At 40.4% G+C, this 22,255-nt stretch overlaps 1 protein-coding gene across 2 annotated transcripts in view; it reads left to right on the forward strand.

The window, feature by feature from the left end:
- LOC119412013 (gastrula zinc finger protein XlCGF57.1-like) overlaps nt 1–14,414 on the forward strand; it is a 520,281-nt gene extending 505,867 nt beyond the window's left edge. The window contains exons 1-2 of one of the 2 annotated variants that reach the window (XM_037678987.1): nt 31–179; nt 11,769–14,414. In XM_037678987.1, coding sequence (XP_037534915.1) covers nt 170–179; nt 11,769–13,648 — 1,890 coding nt within the window. In that variant the 5' untranslated portion in view covers nt 31–169 and the 3' untranslated portion in view covers nt 13,649–14,414. Of the gene's footprint in view, nt 1–30; nt 180–11,768 lie in introns of those variants that run through there. The other variant, XM_037678989.1, reaches the window with a different exon arrangement.
- The last annotated feature ends 7,841 nt before the right edge of the window (nt 14,415–22,255 follow it).

The following is a 22,255-nucleotide window of genomic DNA, read 5'->3' on the forward strand; positions in this document are numbered from 1 at the left end:
AATCCACGGAGCGAATGTGTCGAAGATCCAACCTAGAACTAAGTTCACCGAGGAGTAAAACCGTGGAGACAGCGAGTCCAACAGACTGGAGGAAGCTGTGGAGAAACATCGGGTCTTTTTGAAGGAATAATCTCAGATTACGAAGAGGAACTGTCGAGTTGGAGAGAAAATGAGTTCAGGTTTGTTTGTTTCATTCAGCATCAGACGATGTTAGCTAGCTGTGGTTTCTAGGTAGTTCATGGATTTAGAACTTGTAAATCTATTGTCTGTGTTTGTAGCTTAGCATGCTAACGATGAAAGAGTTAAGATGGACAACTTCCAGAAAGTAAAATGAGGAGATTAAGAGGCGGGAGGCTGTTTTTATCACTCAGTTTGGACACGTCCTGTCCCAACTCATGTTAAGGACACAACAGTTTTACACGAAGCAGAGCAACTTATTCAGGCTGTGTCTAAACCCAGGGCCTGTGTCTGCTCCGTAGGCCGCAGTTGAAACCAGGTACTTGAACGCGTCACGACCGTGGACATAGCAGACGCCTCGTTGAGCGGACCGGCCCAAGTTGTCGGAGCGTCCGCCATTTTGAATGCGGCAGAACCGCCGGTGTTCTGTCCGTTAGTCATACAGTCAGATTTCCATACGCGTATCACAAACTGACGGCTGTATGTCGGGTCAACAGGTAGATTGTCGGATCGCCATATGCTCCATGTATTCAGCCATATGACACCATGACGTAACAGATCTAGCTGGTTTTTGTTTTTTTATTTTTGCTACTGTTTCCTTTTGACTGTCCTTTTGGTTGCCATTTTATTACATTTATAAATAAATTTGAATTCCTCTTTTATCCTGATGCATGCTCAATAATCCAGGTAGAAAAATCCAAAAAAGTTCAATCTGGTCCTCTGGACATTCAAAAAAGCAAAAAACAAAACAAAGCAAAAAAAATCTAGAAACGTTTCGTCTCTCATCCAAGAGACTTCCTCAGTCTGAGGTGCTGTATTCAGCTCAGTCTCTTAAATAGCACCTTCACAGAGTGGATCAACCAGTTTGCTGCTGACAACCAAAACCAGCTGATCACATGCTCAAGAAGGACCATCAGCCTAACAATGGATCATTAGCACCTGATGGCTGTTTACTGTTCACAGAGGGCTGAGTGATACTAGCAATCACAGCATTGTAAGAGGGGGACAGTTGAACCCGGAGGCCTCCACCCCTGTTTAATGATTTTATGATTCTCTTTTATTGTTGTCGTCACTGTTCGTTAAAGAAATCAGGTGTCTCTTGTAAATGAGTCCCTGAGGCTCAGTGGTATCAACCTGTTTAAATAAAGGTTGAATGAATGAAAAAGATCAACTTTCAGACACTGTCAGTGGCGCTGGAAGAGTGGGGGGCCAGGGGGCATTGCGCCCCCCTTTTTACAGCCTTGCTCGTCAGCTGGTCCCAGACATTTACGTGGGCGTGTGTTCTGCTGTATTTTCCTCACCCCGTAAGAAATGTAAGTAAAACTGCTACAAACGTGTAAATGGGAAGATGAGCTCTCCCTCACGCTTCGTCGCCTGCAGTCGAAGGGCTTCGCTGGAAGCGCAGCGCGCTCCTGCAGCCGAGGTTGTCTCCGGGGTTGCACTGCGCCTCCAGGAGGGAGAGGCTGAGTTCAGCTCACGAAGACGAGGAAAGAAGAGCCACGAGTTTGACCTGATTCAAACATGTTGGAAAACTGAGTCTTTTTTTCTGCTCCAGACCAGTGAACCAAAGAGTGTTTTCATTCATTCAACCTTTATTTAGACTGGTTAATCCCATTGAGCCTCGGGGACTCATTTACAAGAGACACCTGAGTTCTTGAACAAAGAGTGATAACAACAATAGACCGTCATAAAAGAGGCTTGCAGATTTTTTTTAAACAAATTAAAATAAAATAGCAACCAAAGGGACCGTCAAAAGGAAAAAGTAGTGATAAAAAAACAGCTAGATTATAAGGCGGTGTAGAAAACTAAGAGCAGGAACATGTCTGCAGTGGTTTTTGCCATGAACTGATGTTTAAAGCCAAGAGGTCAAGTCTGTTTTATCCACAACAATATGTGTTGTAAATAATACTGCTTCTGTCTGTTTCTCCTCCAACAACTATTGTGTTTTGACCGCGTATGTCGGAGTGAATGTTCTTTACACTAAAGAAGCAGAGATGAAATAAAAACCCAGCCAAGGCGACGTTTTAATTGCGTTGCCTCTCCACCATCATCACCACCTAATGATTCCTCTCGCAGCTCCTTATTGATGTTTGTAATGGCATTATCTCATGGGGGGGGGGGGGATCAATGAAGCTGAGAGGAGCATCAAGGAGTCAGAAGATGTTGGATTGCTGTTCGTCCATTTAATTCAAGCAGGTGCTCATTATCTGCAGCTTCTCTGCGTTCAGCGCAGAGTTGTGTTGTTTTTACATGTCTGACCGAGCTTGTGGAGCTCTTGGTGTGTTTAAGTGTTCTGGTGCAGAGCTTTCAATAAATGTGTAATTCAGTTCATTCATGTCTGCGTTTAACAAAACAAATGTTTTCAGTTAATTCAGCACTGGCTTTTAAACCCAAACATCCAGGTAGACAACAAACGTTTCAGAAACGGGTCCAGATGACATGATTTAGACGTTTTTGTTAATTCAGCAGTTTTTCTGGATCAGATCGGTATCGTATTGGCACCTGTAGACAATAAACCGCAGGTATCGGTATCGTATCGGAAGTGAACAAAAGAAAGAAAAGTGTATCGGTGCATCCCTAGTTTGAGTGGGTGGATTTGTCCACAGCTTTGAATGTGCTGCGCGACATGTCGGCAGACCGGAGCGTGGATGTCCCATTTACACTGCTGTGTGACAAAACTGAACATGTGCGCAACGTGAAGAAAGATCCTCACGGCGCCGCTGCTGTCGGTACACTTTATTACTAAAAGCTAATATTATAAGGGGTTGAACGACTACATAATTTTTAAACTCGACATTAACATAATAAAACTCGAGTAGAACTCAAGTACTTGATGACATCATATGATCTAAAGATACAAAAATAAATAAATAAATAAATAAAACCGCAAAAAAGGTCATTATTTTCAAAAAAAAAAGACCAACAAAACATTGGGAGCATATATTATGCTCTTACCATTTATCATACTGCAAATAAGTCACAGGAAAAGCTAAACTATTAGTTTTTATTATTAAGCTTCAAACGTGAAGAAACATGCAGCACGTCAGAAACGAAACTAAACACAGTGGGGGTCCCACCCCGCACCACCGCCAGCTGTGGTGCGCATTAAGTTTAGTTTTAGAGATTAATGTGTTTATAGATTTTTTTAATAGGTTTAGAGATTAATATTTTTTGCTTTTTGTTTGTGAAACAAGGTCAGAAGGAAGCTGGTTCGGTAGATTGGACCCGGTGTTACACCATATTCTGTGACTTGCAACAGTGCATGCAACACCGCCCCCTACTGTCACAATATACGGTGGTCTCAATATATGGTTTAACACCGGTTCACAGCGAGCTCAAAACAGTCAGGAAGTTGTTTCATTTTCTGTTTCCTTACGGTAGTTGAACCAGAAGATTCGTCTTTAGTGAAATATTTCCAGACTATTGATGCATTTCTACCTGTTTGCCAAGACTGGGCCTGCTCTGCTCCATCCGTCTGCTTGGAGGAATCCATTTTGTAACCTGCGCCGGTGCGGATCACGTTACACGTGACGTAACGGCGGTGTAATGACATCACCACGAATACTCGACGTGAAATAAAAAAACTCGATAGATGTCCTAGGTATAGATGTGTAGATTACTCGAGTAGTCTGTTAAAGCCCTAATATATATATGTGTGTGTGTGTGTGTTGGCTCCTTCTCTAAGCGGGCCTCTTGCAGAATGCACATACGTATGCACTGCAAATTGTATAACTACACAATAACACCAAGTGTACAATAAAACGATTTACTTACAGTCCAGAAAATACATCGCACACTTCAAATTGTGTAAATACACAATAGTACACCAAAACAATTTACTGACTTTAATAATCCTGGTATTCAATCCAACATTTTTCAGTCAGGTCATCTGGACAGTTTCTTTTTTGGTGCTGAAATGATAGATGGATAATGTTGGATTGTATACCTGGATTATTGAGCATGGACTTTGTTGTTTTCAACCAGTTTGACACGACTGTCAACAAGGAAGAGGGCCGGCAATGGAGGAGGGGGTGTACCAAAGAGACCATCTTATCACAAACAAAACTGGTTTGTTCCACTTTGGAGTAAGCTGTTGGGGGAAAAATCCGTTTTGTTGTGTTTCCTTGACTGATGAAGCCTTCTGGATGGAAGGTGAAACGCTTGAGCACAAAAAAAGAAACTGTCCAGATGACCTGACTGAAATATGTTGGAATTTACTGACTTGCTTTTTTTTAAAAATCTTGTAGTGTAAGATAAACGGACAGCTACTCTGAACGCCGTGGGCCTCTTGCAGAATGCGCATGCTTTTTTACTACATGTATGAAAATCTGACGTGTATGCATAATGGACAGAACAACGGTCAACAACAACGGTCAGTCTGAGGGGTGTATTCAGCTCAGTCTTAAGACTGACTCAGACTTGAGAAGTCTTTCTGATGAAAGAAGAAACATTTCTACATTTTTTGTTTGTTTGTTTGTTTTTGAACGTCCAGAGAACCAGACTTAACTTTTTTAGCTTTAAATATAGATGTTTTTGTAGAATCTGGTTCATCAGATTTAATTCATTTCAGTTTATTTATACAGCACCAAGTCACAACAGAAGTTGTCTCAGGGCACTGAACAGAAATATTCATATATAAAATAAGTTAACAAACATTCACATATAAAAATAATAATTTAATATTATTTATCTGAGGAGCAGACTGCTTTGAGTTTAACTCATCGCAGAACTCTCATTAGCAGGACTTGGATTCTGAACATGCCTCCAGAATCGGTCCTAAAGTGCAGGTGCAAATCCAGGCTGAGCAGGGATGTGCAGCGCGGAGCAGAGCTGGGGCTGAATAGGAGCAGTGCAAACGGACCATATGATATTCAGAAAGAAACGAGGCGTAACCAAACAGAACCGAGCTCTGTAAACAAGCCAACTGGAAAACAACGTGGGCTGAGTGAAGTTGGCCCCTCACCTTCTTCAAATCTAATGAAATTGGTGTCAAACATTTGTGCTACGTTCGTGCTAGTTTGTGCAGCAAAAAAAATGTTTGTGCCGCTATAATTTTAAAGATACATTAATATAGAAAGTAAACCTTTAAACGTAACAGCACTAGCATGCAGCAGTGTATATTTTAGCTACCTGTTGCTGCTAGCTAGCTTACTTTCCACTCGGAGGCTGTTTCCTTACACAGTTACAGAATGGTAAATTAATAATGATGGATAACGTTACCACAGCTAACACGTAAATACTGTTTTTTATTAACGTTAATATATAGAAAATAAACCTTTAAACGTTACAGCACTGACAAGCCGTGTTGTATATTTTAGCGACCTGTGGCTAAAGTTGCTGCAATGATGGAAAAAGTTACCACGGCTAACGATCACGTAAATACTGTTTTTATTAACCATACCTTGGGCTATATCTTGTAAATTAAACTATATAAATAAAGGTTGAATGAATGAATGAAATTCCCTGAATTTTCCGGACAGTTCTCCCGAGGGGGAATCAATCCAGAAGTAAAGGTAACCCGTATCGAGTCAGAACGGAAGTTGTCTGACGTAATTGTGAAAAGGACCTATGATAGCTTTTGGTTTGCTTCACCTGTCGGCAGCAGCCATGATGGAATGATCTAGCCACCCGCGCCCTGCTTTCCTTGTCCCTGCAGATGCAGATGGGATCTCCAAAACCTGCATTCTCTGTATTGGGATCTGCAGACGTCTGATAAAGACGCAGACCCACTGCTTGCTGCCAGGATTGGCCTGATTAATGCCAGATCGCTGGCAAATAGAACTTATCATCAAGGATTTCTTTTTATCTCAAGGATTAGACTTCGTATTCATAACAGAATCGTGGACCCAGTAAATCCAGCGTTTTAATGGAACTTTTACCGCAGGATTGCTGCTATTTTAATTCCCCACGGATGTTAGGTCGAGTTGGAGAAATAATGACTGTTTTTTTAAGTTGTTTTGACTGTAGACAGGTGGACCAGGTGAATCCAGCATTTTGATGGAACTTTCACCACAGAATTGCTGCTATTTTAATTTTCTATGGATGTTGGGTTGGGTTGGAGGAATATAATATAATAATATAAAAGTTGTTTTGACTGAACAGCTGCCTCCATTTTCATTCAGCAGCTTTGAGCCTATTTGAAATCGGCAGTTCCTCACATTGTGGTCTGTGTGTGTGTGGTGGTTTATCAGTTTCCCTAAGTACAATAAGGATTTTATAAATGACTTTTCAGACTTTTTGGCTGAAATTATACCAAAGTAAGATCGAGTTCTTATAGTTGGCGATTTTAATATCCACGTGTGTTGCCCAGTTTTACCCATGGCTCAGTCTTTTTTAAACATCATTAACTCTTAATCTTGTGCAGTCTGTGATTGGTCCTACACTTGAACATTCAATTCAGTTTATTTATATATCGCCATATCACAACAAAGTTGTCTCGGCACTTTACAGGAACATTCACATACATAGAAAAGCCAATTGGTAAAGTTCTCTAAGGAAGCCAGCAGACTCAAACTTTCACTTTGTTGCAGTTTCCCATCCTGAGCAGGCACCTCCCCATCATTGCATTCAGTTTTTATTCACAATTTGTTTAGTGTCCCAACTTTTTTGGAATCCGGTTTGTACCAAACAGGTTGAGCAGAGTAAGTAAAGACAGTAGTGTAGTGAAAAGATGTGGTCAGTTTGTCCTCCAGCAGTCTAAGCCTAAAGTAGCATAATAACTAAGGGGTAGCTCAGGAAACCCAAGCTAACCCTAACTATAGGATTTAGCAAAAAGCAAAGTCTTACCATACCATACCATTTTATTTATCGAGCAATTAAAACAGCTACGAGGTCAACGAAAGTGCTGTAAAGACAGAACAACAGACAACACACGAAGCAATATACAAAATGAAGTAAATCAAAAATATAGACAGAAAATCTTAAGCCTAGTCTTAAAACTGGACAATGTGTCAGCCTCATGGACAGAAACTGAAAGTTGGTTCCACAAGTGAGGAGCCTGATAACTGAAAGCTTTGCCTCCCATTCTGGTTTTGGAAATTCTAGGAACCGTAAGTAAACCTGCAGTTGGAGAGCGAAGTGCTTGTTGGGAAAATACGGAACAACAAGATCTGTATTATAAGATGGAGCTAAGTTGTTGAGAGCTTTGTAGGTTAGAAGTAAGATTCAATTCTGTATATGACAGGGAGCCTGTGGAGATAAACTAAAACTAGAGAGATATGATCTCTCCTACTAACTCCAGTTAAGACTCTGGCAGCAGAATTTTGGATTAACTGAAGATGTTTTAAAGAAGTATTTGGACACCCAGATAATAAACCATTGCAATAGTCCAGTCTAGGCTTGACAAATGCATGAACCAGTTTTTCAGCATCATTTTAGATAAGCTGTTTCTCATTTTAGTGATATTACGCAGGTGGAAGAAGGCAGTTCTAGAAACATTTTTAATGTGGGGGTTAAAAGACATGTCCTGATCAAAAATAACACCAAGATTTTTAACATTAGAACAGAAAGGCCATATTATTACCATCCAAGGATGGTGAAAAACTGAAAAATGTGTTCCTAAGATGCTCAGGTCCAAAAACCAAAATCTCAGTTTTGTCTGTATTCAAAAGCAGAAAATTAAGGGTCATCCAGGTTTTTGTCTTTAAGACATGCTTGTAGCTTAAGTAATTGATTTAATTCATCGGGTTTCATGGACAAATATAACTGTGTATCATCAGCATAACAATGAAAATTTATCCCATGTTTTTTAATAACATTTCCTAATGGAACCATATATAAAATAAAGAGTATTGGTCCAAGCACTGAGCCCTGAGGAACTCCATGACTAACTTTGGTGTATGAAGAAGTTTATTTATATTTACAAACTGGAATCTATCAATCTATTTAAATAGATCTATTTTAATCTATTTAAACCATTTTAGAGCTGTTCTTGTAATCCCAATATCATATTCAAGTCTCTGTAATAGAATATTATGATCAGCTGTATCAAATGCAGCACTGAGGTCTAACAGGACCAGTGTAGACACAAGTCCATTGTCTGAGGCCATGAGAATATCATTAGTGACTTTTACTAGTGCTGTTTCTGTGCTATGATGAGCTCTAAACCCTGACTGAAACTCTTCAAACAGATAATTTCTTTACACAAACACACTCTGGACTAGGGCTGAGTACCAAACGTCGGTTCTTTTATGGCACCGACCGAACTGCTTCAGTCGGTGTATGGATCAAATTATGCCTCTTCTTTCGGTGTAAGTTTCGGCGATTGGCTGTAACGTTACAGCTAATGCCAGTGCTGCAACTTGCAGCGCAAGAAAAACTAGGAAAAACACGTACGTGGTTACACCTACAGACCGGGTTAACGTGGTTTCTAAGGCAAACCTTAATATGCAGCACCTGACCATGCTCGGAATTTAAGAGCGTAAAGTTGCTCCTTGTTTGACTGCAAGGAGAGAGGACCGCAGCCATCCTCCTCTCAGCATTTAAGTCAGCCTGTGGGTGTTAGAGAGCCTGAATGGCCTGATTAAACATCTCCATGACCGGACTCCGCTTCGCATCAAGGACGGCACTGTGTCTGAGATTTCAGCTGCTAAGTTTACATTTGTTCATTCATTCAACCTTTATTTAGTCAGGTTAATTAACGTTACTGCAACTGAATATGTGCATCGCAGTGAGTTAAATCAGGATCCATGTTAGTCTGGTTCAGATACTCATCCATCCATTAATTATCTTTTACCCGCTTCTTCCATTTTGGGTCACGGGGGTCGTCGGTGCCCATGTCCAGCGATCACTGTGCAAGGGGCGGGGTACACCCTGGACAAGTCGCAAGTCCATCACAGGGCCACATAGAGACAAACAACCATTCTCTCTCTCGCTCTCACCTAGGAACAATTTAGAGTTACCAATCAGCCTAACATGCATGTTTTTGGTCTGTGGGAGAAAACCAGAGTACCCGGAGAAAACCCACACATGCACGGAGAGAACATTCAAACTCCACCCAGAAAGATCCCCGGACCGGGATTTGAACTGGCAACCTTCTCGCTGAGAGGCAGCAGCTCTACCAGTTGCGCCACCATGCTGCTGTTTTTTTGTTTGTTTGTTTGTTTTGTTTTGCTTTGTTTTGTTTCTTTTTTATGTATAATTTTATTTTTCAATTCATATGCTTTTTTATGATTGTCTACTGTTGTACTGATAAATATCTCCTGGAGGGTAAATTATATCTTGTCTGCAAATATTCAATCAAGCTGCAAAGCAGACAGTCTGATTTCAGTCAGCCGTGCTCAGTCTGTCCCTCCTCCGAGACGGGCAGACTGAGTGCAGCTGACCGAAATCAGATTGCCTGCTTCAGACTGAAGGAGAGGAACACACCGCTGAAGCCACGGAGCTCGACCGTCCAACATAAAACTAACTGTACCACAGTGCCTGGCTAAACAATCCTTGTGCGCTTTAATGTGGTGCTTTTGCAAATGTTTATTAAGTTCAATGTATTGTAGGTCGCAACCAAGCTTCTTCCTCTTGGTACAGCGGTTCTGCAAACATTGCACGTTGCTGTCTTGCGGTGTTTAGTGTAAAATACTTCCACACAGAGGCCGTGTTACGATGAAAAGTTAGTTAGCCATTAGCCACAGTGCTGCTGCTCAGTTCTCATGTTGTAGCTGGCTGCAAACTATGAAATGGATTTCCTGAATGTGAACGGGGTCTTATTAGGTTTCATGAAACACGCCTCTTTTCATGAAATCCATTTCATTTTTTGAAGACAACTTGCAGAGCAGCCAGCAGGGGATCACACGTGAAGATGTTTCAACAGACACAGACATGCACCATGGATCGGAAATCTCTGCAGGTTGGAGCGGAAAAATCTGATACATAAATTACGCTGGTATCGGAGGCCGATACCGGATCGGCCCCATCCCTAGTTTCTAATGGTAAATCACCTACTCCACCTACAAGTCATACCTCAGTAAATCATACCTTCTCTTTTTCACTGTTCTCTGTAAGTGAGGTTACTAAACTATTAAAAGGTCTAGATTCTAGAAAATCTGCAGGCCCTGATGACCTCCCTCCTTCCTTATTTCTTATGTCTAGCTAGCTGCACACATACCTGAACCAGTGTCATACATTTTTAATCTGTCCGTACAAAATAATATTGTTCCAGATGCTTGGAAAACAGCTTTTGTGCTACCATTATTGAAGAGAGGAGACCCCACTATACTGAACAATTATCAACCAATCTCCAAACTCTGTATTTTGGCTATGGTTTTAGAAAAACTGGTAAATATTCAAGTCAAGAAGTATTTAGATTATTTTAACATTTTATCTTTCCCCCCCACCCACCCCCAATCTGGCTTCAGGAAACAACACAGCACAATGACTGCTTCGCTAAAGGTTTTTAACGATGCTGTTGAAACAATGGATGCTAAGGATTACTGTGCTGCACTTTATTTAGACCTGTCCAAACAAAGCTTTCCAATCCTGTAGATCATGACATTTTATGCCATAAGCTCTCAGATAATGGTTTCTCTGATCACACTATTGGTTAGTTTTCTAACTATCTCAGGTCAGAGGCAATGTGTAATAATGGCACTTAATGGCACTTCGTCAAACTGTTTAACAGTCACTAATTGTGTGCCACAAGGCTCAGTTTTAAGACCCACTCTTTTTATAATTTACGTAAGTAATGTAGGTCAAAACATTCCTGATGCCTCCTTGCATCTCTATGCTGATGATACAATTGTTTATAGTCAAGTTAATACAGTTGCCAAGGTTTTCCAGCTTCTACAGTCTACATTTGACATCATTCAGTCAGACGTGTTTTGTCTCAAATTGGTTCTAAATGCTAATAAAACCAAAGGGATGTTTTTAAACAGAAAGTTGATGCCATTAGTTCTTTCTTCTGTCTCAACCATGCATGGTGTTCCATGGTGTAAACAAGTTCTCAGCTTCTTTTTGCAAAGAAAATTTTTTTATACAAAGGCACGGGTTTTAAACGTGAAATTTGGAGCTTCGACAAGACGGACATTTTTTTTCCCAAGGTCGGCCTGTTAGCTTAACTCATACCTTAGCTTCTCAGCTTAGCTGCTTTTAACAGTTCAAAAACGTGATTTTGGACCAGTTAAAATTGATTTTAAAGATAAAGGGAGGGGTCAGTGAAGAGCACTGGGGTTGAGCTTTTTGTCATCCAGTGTCCAGTAGAAAGAGAGAGACACGAAGAAACGATAAAGCTGATAAATGAAAATGAGGTAGATTATTCTCATTTATCATGTGATTAATTGATTTATTGTTTATTGCGACAGGCCTAGTCACATTTATTATTTTTAAACTATTTTAGGTATTTTTCTGAGTCACATAACCTCCCTAAATAATAGCTGGAAAATAAATTTAACAAGTAAAGTTTAAAGTTAAAATAAAAAGTTTTCAAACATTTTTGCATAACTTTTTTTTTTAACTTTACTAATTGGGCTTTTATGATAAACAGACATTTAATCTTATCTTATTGAATAAAATGATGTTTCTTAGATTTGGAACAGTTCTTAAACACAGTACATAAAATATTAACACAAAACTTATAGTTGTCGATTTTGTCTATTTTTCAGTGTTCCCTTCAGATGTTCAACAAACTATGCTCATCAGAGTAGATGTTCCTGAGGAATGGAGGCCTGGTGTGGACCAGCAGGATCCTGAGACCCTTGACATCAAGGAGAAACAAGAAGAACTCTGGACCCAATTGGATGGAGATCAGCTCATAGTGAAGGAGGAGACTGATGCCAGCAGGTTTTCATTCACTGCAGTCCATGTGAAGAGTGAGGATGATGAAGAGAAGCCTTTGTTCTTACAACTTCATCAGGACCAAATGGAAGGCAGAGATGTTCCAACCAGCAGCTCAGCTGACCAGATGAAAGTAGAAACTGATGAAGAGGACTGTGGAGGAGAAGGAACTAGCAGGAACCCATATCTATATCCTCATGGAGATGCTTCCAGCTCTTCAGAAAATGGAGTCAGTGAGGATGATGAAGAGGATGAGGATGGGAACAATCCTGACTCTCAGTTGGAGCACTTGTCAGACTCTGGGTCAGCAACTGAAGACAGTGACAAAAATGTAAAGACACATGGGACAGTCCAGACAGGACTGAAATCATTTAGTTTGGATGAACCTGGTAACAGTTTTAACATAATAAGAAATTTAAACATGCACATGGGGGACCACATAGGAGAGAAACCGTTTAAATGTACGGATTGTGGAAAAACGTTCAACCATGAGTCTAATTTAGACACGCATATGAGAGGCCACAAAGGACAACAAACATTTAATTGTGAGGTTTGCGGAGAAAGCTTTGCCCACAAGACAGGTTTAAACTCGCACATGAGAACTCACCCTGGAGAGAAACCATTTGAATGTGAATTTTGTGAAAGAAGATTTAAACTTAAGACGAGTTTAAACTTGCACAAGATAGTTCATACAGGAGAGAAACCATTCGAATGTGAGTTTTGTGGAAAAAGGTTTATCCACAAGACAAGTTTAAACTTGCACAGAAGAGTGCACACAGGAGAGAAACCTTTTGAATGTGAGATTTGTGGGCATAAATTTAGCCGTAAACCAACTTTATACACACACATGAGAGTCCACACAGGACAGAAACCGTTTATATGTGAGTTTTGTGGACAAGGTTTTAGCCAGAAACCCGCTTTAAATGTTCACATAAGACTGCACACAGGACAGAAACCGTTTAAATGTGAGGATTGTGGAGCCAGATTTCGCCAAAAGACCAGTTTAAACTCGCACAGTAAAGTCCACACAGGACAGAAACCATTTGAATGTAATATTTGTGGTAAAAGATGTAGCCAGAAGTCAAGTTTAAACTCACACATGAATGTCCACACAGGACAGAAACCGTTTGAATGTAATATTTGTAATGGAAGATTTAGCCAGAAGACAAGTTTAAAGATACACATGAGAGTCCACACAGGACAGAAACCATTCGAATGCAATATTTGTGGACGAAGATTTAGCCAGAAGACGAGTTTAAACTCACACATGAGAGTCCACACAGGACAGAAACCATATGAATGTAAGGAATGTGGACAGAAATTTGGTCATAAGTCAAATTTGAACTCGCACTTGAGAGGCCACACAGGAGAGAAACCATATGAATGTAAGGACTGTGGACAAAAATTTAGCTATAAGTCAAATTTGAAAATACACTTGGCAGTCCACACAGAAGATAGACCACATGCATGTCAGGATTGTGGACAAAGATTTAGACAAAAGTCTAATTTAAACATGCACATGAGAATCCACACAGGAGAAAAACCTTTTGAATGTGAGATTTGTGGGCAAAATTTTCGCCTCAAGTGTATTTTAAAAAGCCACATGAGTGTCCACACAGAGCAGAAACCATTTGAATGTGAGGATTGTGGTCAGAAATTTAGCCGCAAGTGTAATTTAACCAGACACACAAAAATCCACAAGAAATAACTTCTGTGACTGAGGTCAAAGTTTGGACTTCAGTCTGCTCTTAAACACACAAGAACCCTGTGGGCTGTGCCCCCCCATGGGGGCTCATTTTTGTGTGTGTGTGTGTGTGTGGGGGGGGGGGGGTGACGTTGCTGAATGTTTTGGGGGTGGTTTCCCCCCAGGACAAAAACATGTAGACAAACAGGCAGAACAGTTGTACAAAACAACAAACAACTCATCTATATTTTCACATATTTGTCATTTTTCTTTTTAACAAAATATACTGTTAAAATTGTCTGAAACAGGTTCCTATGAAGCAATCTGTTTCTCAATTAAAAAAATTATTTAATACACATGGAGGGCACAAAATCCAGTGCTGGGCCATCGGGGAGAAACACACACAGTGGCCTCTCTCCCTAAGTGGTGCTGAGCTTAGGGCTACACAAACTTCTTCAGATCGGTTGCAAGTGGTTGCCATAGCAATGACCTATGGAGAATCCCTATACTTAATGTGACCAGCGTTCAGCCAATAGACCCTCACCTTCTAACATGGTTGATCAATTGTGTTTTTTGTGGAGGCAGGCATGTAACTAATAAATCCTTCCTATCGGAAACAAGCTTTAGAACAGAAACTCTGCCCTATTGCTCTCTCTAAAACACAACGTTATAATAGAAAAATGACATAAGAGTATCAAAAAACATCCAAGTAAGATAAAATATCTTTCAGTACATTTGGAAAATGGAAAATTATGTTTTTACTAAAATCAAGAATTTTAATCAAGGATGACTAAACTAAGTTAACTCATCGTGTTTCATTAAAGATAATGTGTTCATCACACATTTAATATGTTGAAACTCTTTATAGAGCTTTGTTCTCCACGCCTCGATGCTCGCTTCATTTCTAAAAGCTCATGCACCTGTTGTACCAAGAAGTGTTCAGACTGCATTGGAGCAACACACTACCTGATACCCGGCATACTCCATCCGAAGTCGAACAGTTGACTCACGGTCATGTGATTGTGGGACATTCATTTTTGCACACTCCTTTCATAGTCCATGAGACACAACCCAGCTGAGCTCTTGGGAAACCCCTCCCCCTGCAATATACATCAACACAAAGGTTTCTTATGGTCAGACTTTCAATTTGTCTCTGCATCCCACAATCCTGAAGAAAGTGCCACACTTTTCAGCAAACGGACTCCTCCATACACAATGTCTGCACAATCCCATCCAGAAGTTTTTGACCATGTTGCTTTTTAGTATTATATAAAAACTAAAAACAAACAAGGGTTAGTTTTACTGAAATTACTTTATTTAGTAAAGTATTCAGTCTCAAAGTATAAAAATAAAAAATTATCCTTCTGTTATTTAGATTGAAAATGTCTGCACAAAATATAGATCAACAAAATCTACCACAAAAACTAAAGTGTAGGTGCAGTTTCCCAAAATAACTGAATAAAATTAAGCTTAAGATCTGTTGAGCATAAATGTAACCTACAAGAAAAAATATGTTGCCTTTAAATGAGCTATAACTTCCAAAACTTATAACAGGGAGTCCAGCCTAGAGTGGGGTGGGGGGAGAGAAAAAAGCCAAGCTGCGCTGGTGTGGGGGAGGGAGAGACAGTTGAGCTGTCACTGCATGTCTGTACTCGCAGTTTAGAGCTGGATGGAGAGATGCAGTTGAGTCGCGCATTGTTTGTTTTTAGCTTTTTAGCTAGCTATTATTGTGCGCAGCTACTTAGCGTTACGCCAGTACCGACAGGTGGATGGGGCGTGCGCAGTTCGGTTCAGTAGTTCGGCGCGCTCGGTTCTGTTAACGGGGCGGGGCAAACCCTGACGTACTTGCGTCATGAAATTAGCATAACATGATATAATTTACTTTCCCGGGCAAGCTTTATTTTTTACCGGTATTATCGTGAACGATATGATATGGCCCAGCCCTAGTTTGAAGAGTTGTACAGCTGATCATCTGAGTGCATTTCCACATTGACGATCACGCCCACAGTCTTCTGACCGATCACACAATATTTGGCGCATACTCCGATGAGAAAAAGCTTGGTCCCGGCCTTGTGTCGAGAAAGGGCAGGCGAAGCTACGCTGAGAGCACGATGCAATTTTTGTCAACGTAAATTTGTCAGTGAAAGCTGATTTCAGTGCTTTGGGTGGAGTATGCTGGGCTCTTTAGTCTGAGTGTTTCTGCTGCTTTACTTCCTGGAGTAAACATTTTTAACACTAAAATACTTATATTTCTCTGCACAATAGTCAAGTCAACTTTATTTATACAGTAGAGCACATTTAAAACAGAAACCGTTATCAAAGTGCTTAACAATAACATCAACGGGAGTAAAATGAATGAGAAAAAATAAATACCACGCACTAATGATAATACTGAAGAATTAATAAAAAAACATTTAAAACATAGGAGCACAACAAAAAACAAAAACCAGGTCTCTTGTAAATGAGTCCTCGAGGCTCAATGGGATTTACCTGTCTAAATAAAGGTTGAATGAAAAAACACTAAATCAACTCGCACTATGTGAAATGCCTGCGAAAACAGATGTGTTTTTAGCAAAGATTTGAACTCTGGAAGGGAGGTGGCCTGCCTGATGTTGGGGGGCAGGTTGTTCCAGAGTTTGGGGCCCATGACTGAAAAAGCCCGATCTCCTCTGAGCTTCAGTCTTGTTTTTGGAACAGCCAAAAGCAGCTGATCAGATGATCTCAGGGCTCGAGAGGGAACGTATGGCTCAAGATTATAGCAAAGGTGTTTCTCCATTTCCCTTTTATTTTATTTTTTTTTTCTTCAAAACTCACAGTGTTCTCTCTGTGAGCGTGTTAGTTCCACGTTTGTAGTTATAAATATCTTAAGCTTTCTATTATATGTAAATATAACAAGGTTTTTGTGGTTTGTATGTTCTAACCTAGTGTATATTTGAAACCATACCCTGACATAACTGCACTGTGATAAATATAATGCATTTAATGATCATAAATGTAAAATAATTTACATTTTTGCATTCTGATGATTTTGTCTACTTTGCCTGTACTGATCATGCTGTTAATTAATGTTAAGTACTTTTAACCATAGTCAAGTCCGTAGTTTATTTTCAAATATAACAACTCTCATAATGTCTTATTGTCGTTATATAACTTTTGTTTTTTTATCCACAATGAATGAGAGTGGACTGTAAATTATATCATCTGTATGTGTTGTATATGAGGAAAATTGACTTGACGTATATTCAAAAGGGTGATTTACAAAAACATATAGAACGGGTTAAATGTGTGTACTTTTAGAGCTAACTACTTGAAAAACTGAGTAATTTTATTTTGTAGTTCTCAGAGCAAAGTTCTTCATTTCCTTCATGAAAACACAAGTAGACCTCTTTAGGAGGTTAAAACAAGTTCTGGAAAGATGATCAGAGTTTGTTGGTTTATTACAAGAAAAGCAAAGTAATAATGTTAAGGCTCCAGTTTACTCGGGCGTTCCTTTTTCTGCGCGGACTCAACGTGCACTGTGCACAGAGGGTTGAGATTTCATACTCAAGCGTCCACCCTGAGCGGCTGCAGCTCAGCTCCACTGACCAGGGACAAATTACCATCGGGACAAATTGAAGTTTTGAGATTGGTCATTTGCTGGCACGCCTACTGGATTGATTGACAGGTCGCAACAAAAAAAAAAAGAGCTGGCAGCCGCAGCGGTGTTCTGCGTTTATATGTTGTTAATAAAAAGTTCTAAAAAATAAAAAAAAACGGGAGCTCTGGCCCTGCAGCCCACACATCAGACCAGCCCGCAGGCACGCTGGACATGATTTTAATTCGCTCGTGACAAATTCCTTCATTTCTCACCATTTCAGTCATGGCATCAACGGAGAAGGAGGAAGAGGTCACTGCCTCTTGGGATTAAAAAAAACAAAAGGCCAGATTAGGGATGAAGAAGGGGAATTTAATACATTGGTGTCGCATACAAAACAGTCCATCGCCGGACAATTTATTGTGCGACACCGAGTACGCGGTCGTAAAAATTGATCTTTGCACGGACATGCCCTGCAGGCGTCCGCTTCAACTCTAATCCTAATCCGATATGCGCAGACCTCCACGGACCCACGTACGCCCGAGTATACTGGAGGCTTAACAATGGCAGGTTTTCGTATCATTCACATCATTTTGTTCCGTTTGTGTGACAGATTTAGATTTTCAAAGAAATACTCGTAAATAAAATCAGCATTACACTTGAATATATTAATGTAATAGTAGTTATATGTCATATGTTAGTCTTCGTTTAGTTGATGTGTTCTGACTAAAATGTTCACCAGGTTACGGAATATAACGTGTACTTTTGTCCTTTCTTCTATAATAAAAGTTTAAAATGAATGTGTTTCTCTTGTCCTCGTGATTTGATGGAGCAATCTTTCCTTTAAAATGTAAGGAAGTCAAACAACACCAGGGAGAAGAGCAGCAGATGCCACATGTCGTGGTCCAGGTAGGCCAGGGACTTGCTGCTTTGAACGGATCCATGTGACTCGGTCTGTGACACCAGCATCCATCAGTTTACTAACTTCAAATAAGAGCAAAGTAGAGAAAAATAATCAATCATGACTAAAATACTAGAACTCCAAATGTTAAAACTAGACATTCAGCTTAATTGTAATTGCTTATTGTAAACTTATTGGTCATTGTAAAGTCAAAACCACCAGTCCAAAAAATATTCTTAAATGTGTGCAATTTTTTTCTTCTAATTTTGATGTTAATTTGTCTTTGAATAATAGAATAATAAATATGTAAGTAAAACTTGGGACCAACGACCACAAACATTTGTTTACATATAGAAACAGTTGAAGAGCCATGTGGGGCGAAGAAGACCGTTTTTCTTTGTCCGGTACGTATTTATGTTCATATTTGTTGAGTAAAATGTGCAGATCAGCTCTTGGAGCAAGACAAATGGATCCCTTCCAAATTCCTTATCCTCTTCAAAACCTTCCCAACTTCATCCTCATCTTTCCCACTTCCCATTCAACAGTTTCTGTGACCTCTACTCTTCTTTCCCTGTCAATCTCTTCATCATTAGCTCCTCAAAGTACTCCTTCCATGCTCCCACAGTGGTGAGCACAGTTCTGCTAATCCGCTTATGGCAGAACTAACTTTCTGTTAAGCAGATTAGCATTCTCGCCAACTTTGAAAACCTGCACTGTAGGTGAATTGGCTTCCACTAATCTACCAAAGTTAAATCCGGTCCTCTGGACTGATTAAAAAAAAAACTTGTTGAAACGTTTCAGCTTTTACCCCAAAGACTTGGAGACTAGGTGCTATTTATAAGACTGAGTTTAGTGCAGCTCCTCAGACTGACAAAGTCTTTTGGATAAAAAACTAAATGTTTCAACAATTTTTGTGTTAATCCGTCCAGAGGACCTGATTTATCTTTGTTAGATTTTTCTACCTGGATTATCGAGCATGCATAAAGATAACGTCCACTAAATTTATATCAAGAAAAATCCAGTTTGCTATGGTTTTCAAAGACAGTTCTCTGTAATAAAACCATACAAGAGAATGGTGATTTGCATGGAGCTGTTAATACTATGCAGAGCTGAGAAATGCTAAATACCACAGTGTGATGTCATGAATTTCTGTGCTTCTCCCTCTCATACCTACCACAAACAATCTCTGACTCATGGTGTCAGTTTACAGCCAATAAAAATACTTTAAAATAAATGCTAAACCAGAACAGGAAAATAACATGTAAACCTCATTTTCACAATCAGAAACCTCCATCCATTATCTTTACCCGTTTATTCCATTTTGGGTCACGGGGGTCGCTGGTGCCCATGTCCAGCAATCACTGTGCGAGGGGCGGGGTACACCCTGGACAGGTCGCAAGTCCATCACAGGGACACCTAGAGACAAACGAGACAAACAACCATTCACTCTCTCACACCTAGGGACAATTTAGAGTTACCAATCAGCCTAACATGCATGTTTTTGGTCTGTGGGAGGAAACCGGAGTACCCGGAGAAAACCCACGCATGCACAGAGAGAACATGCAAACTCCACCCAGAAAGGCCCCTGGACCGGGGTTTGAACCAAGGACCTGCTCGCTGAGAGGCAGCAGCTCTACCAGTTGCGCCACCGTGCTGCCCCAATCAGAAACCTTGTAAGCATAATTCATTTCAATTCAGTTTATTTATAAAGCGCCAAATCACAACAAAGTTGTCTCAGGGCACTTTACAGGAACATTCACATACATAGAAAAGCCATTTAGTAAAGTTCTCTATCTAAGGAAGCAGCAGACAAGTTGAATCTTGGCTTCATTGCAGTTTCCTTCAAAGGAAGAAACCTCCAGCAGAACCAGGTTCAGCACAGATCATACAGTGTTGAAAACCAGGGAATAGTAGTGGGTTTTTAAGAGGGATTTAAAAACTGTGAGGGAGGGGGCCTGCCTGACAAGCAGAGGTAACTCGTTCCAAAGTCTTGGGCCTGCGACAAAGAAGGCCCTGTCACCTCTGCGCTTAAGACGAGTTCCTGGAACTGAGAGAAGCAACTGGGCCGCTGACCTCAGAGAATGTGGTGGGACATATGGCTGCAGCAGATCAGTGAGATAGGGGGGTGCAGAGCTGTTCAGTGATTTATAGACATACAAGAGTAAGAACTCTCTTTTGCCTGTGCTGCTTAAAAATCGGGCTGCTGCATTCTGGACCAGTTGTAGTCGTGCAATGGAGGTCTGACTGATACCAAACAGGAGCGAGTTGCAGTAATCAAGCCTAGATGTAACGAATGTGTGTATTACTGTCTCCAGGTTATTTTTGGACAATATGGGCTTCAGCTTAGACAGCCGCCTCAGCTGGATGACAAGAAGCACAAAGCGCACCACAAGAGGGCACAATCTTCACAGTACCCCCTCCCTAAAGACTCCCCTGATGTCCAAAAAAACCCTCCCCTAAAAGTCGGATGGTTTGCTTTGTGCTGTTTCCAGAGTTGTTGTTGACCTTTTATACGTGACCCTGATGGTTCAACGTGTTGTCACCCTGATCCTAAAATGAGCAAAGAACGTCACGTTGTCCACAGTTCGTCCACAGTTCGTCCACAGTTCGTCCACGTTTTATTGGACATGCTAAGGTAACAAATTGTAACCACATGACTGTTGCTGAACTGGACTTGTTGGGAGGCTGCCTCAGGAACTAACCTTGTTGGTTTTTGCAGTTATTTCAGATAATGCTGTGCTGCCTTCTGGCCCCTCCTCATCACCACTCAGTTACGGATGTTTGTCACAGATAAGACACTTTCTAGTAGACAAGTGTTTTCTCAGAGGGTGCAGACACATTGTGAAACATGTCTAATCTGCATCACTCAAAATTTAGACAGATTTTAAAGGCCCACACAAAAAAAGCAACTTTTCCGTATAGAACTGACACCAGGAGGAGGGAACAGAAGCAGATCTAACGTCAGCCTTATGAGATTTTGTTTACAGGACCTTTTCAGGCACCTCTAACAGGAGCTGTTTCCATCTGCCACACTGTGTGAAAATAAAATGTTGTCTGTTTGTGCCAACCTGTCATCTTTTCCAGATGTGCTGTGAAACTGTATGAAATCTTGAAGAACCAGGAGATTGTTGGTGCATTTCAGATCACACACCTCGGTGAAGGCTGCTGAACAAGCCATTTTGGGGTCACATCAGCCACTGCCAGAGGTCGCAGGCCCACCAGACCAAAAGGAGAACCTAAATATTTAAGGAGTAAACATTTTTAATAATCATGTTAAAAGTTACAAATGTCTTTTGTGCCTGTTTGTTTTCCAAATATATTAGTGTGTGAATGTCAGGGATCAATTTAAAACACTTTGTAGAACGGTGCTTTATGAAGTTCAGTCCATTTCCTAATTGACCGGCAGATCCATAGATATATAATCACTAGATCCCTCATTGGCTGCTGCGGCGCAGGATTTTCGGCAGCCATCTTGGAGCGGTCGTCCTTCTTATTTGGTTAAAACAGAAGAGCAGAAGATGTCTCAGCACTTTGCAGCTTTTTTCTGTTCTAATCGACGGACTGTTGACGTCAGGTCTCGGGGAATAACTTTTCACAAATAAGATGAACATATTGTTGTTAGTATTTTGTGAATATAATATTACTGTACTGTATTTATGTCCACCAGCTGATGTGATGTTCAGTGTAACACAGTGTTCAGCTGCAATGAAGCTGACTGAGATCTGATGACAGGAATATTTTTTTTAACAAGCATACTCACTATTTCAGTAACTTTGGTTCATTATCAAGAGATATGCATCAAAATTGGAGTTTAAGTTCTAAAAAATAAAAAAATTAAAATAGGGAGAATATAGGAAGTAGTTAGAAAATAAGATTGACCTCCTTTGTACAATGTTTTTGTGTAGACACAAATCTCCTGTTTTCATTTTGAAGGTTTCCCAAAGAACAAGATGTGAGGAAGAGGTGGAAGTATCTTTGAGGAGGATTCATCTGAGCAGTGAGGATTTAAAACTGGAGGATTTTGATCAAACTGATCAGACTGTCCGACTGAGAGATGGTGTGGTACCATCGGTTCACCTTCAAAGAGTAGGAGCATCATTATAAGTTCATTAGAGTTCATAAAGTTACATATTTTATTGTCAGTCACAAGGTGAGA

This window comes from Nematolebias whitei, chromosome 7 (assembly GCF_014905685.2).
Source record: "Nematolebias whitei isolate Nwh7 chromosome 7, NemWhi1, whole genome shotgun sequence".
Taxonomy (NCBI): Eukaryota; Metazoa; Chordata; class Actinopteri; order Cyprinodontiformes; family Rivulidae; genus Nematolebias; species Nematolebias whitei.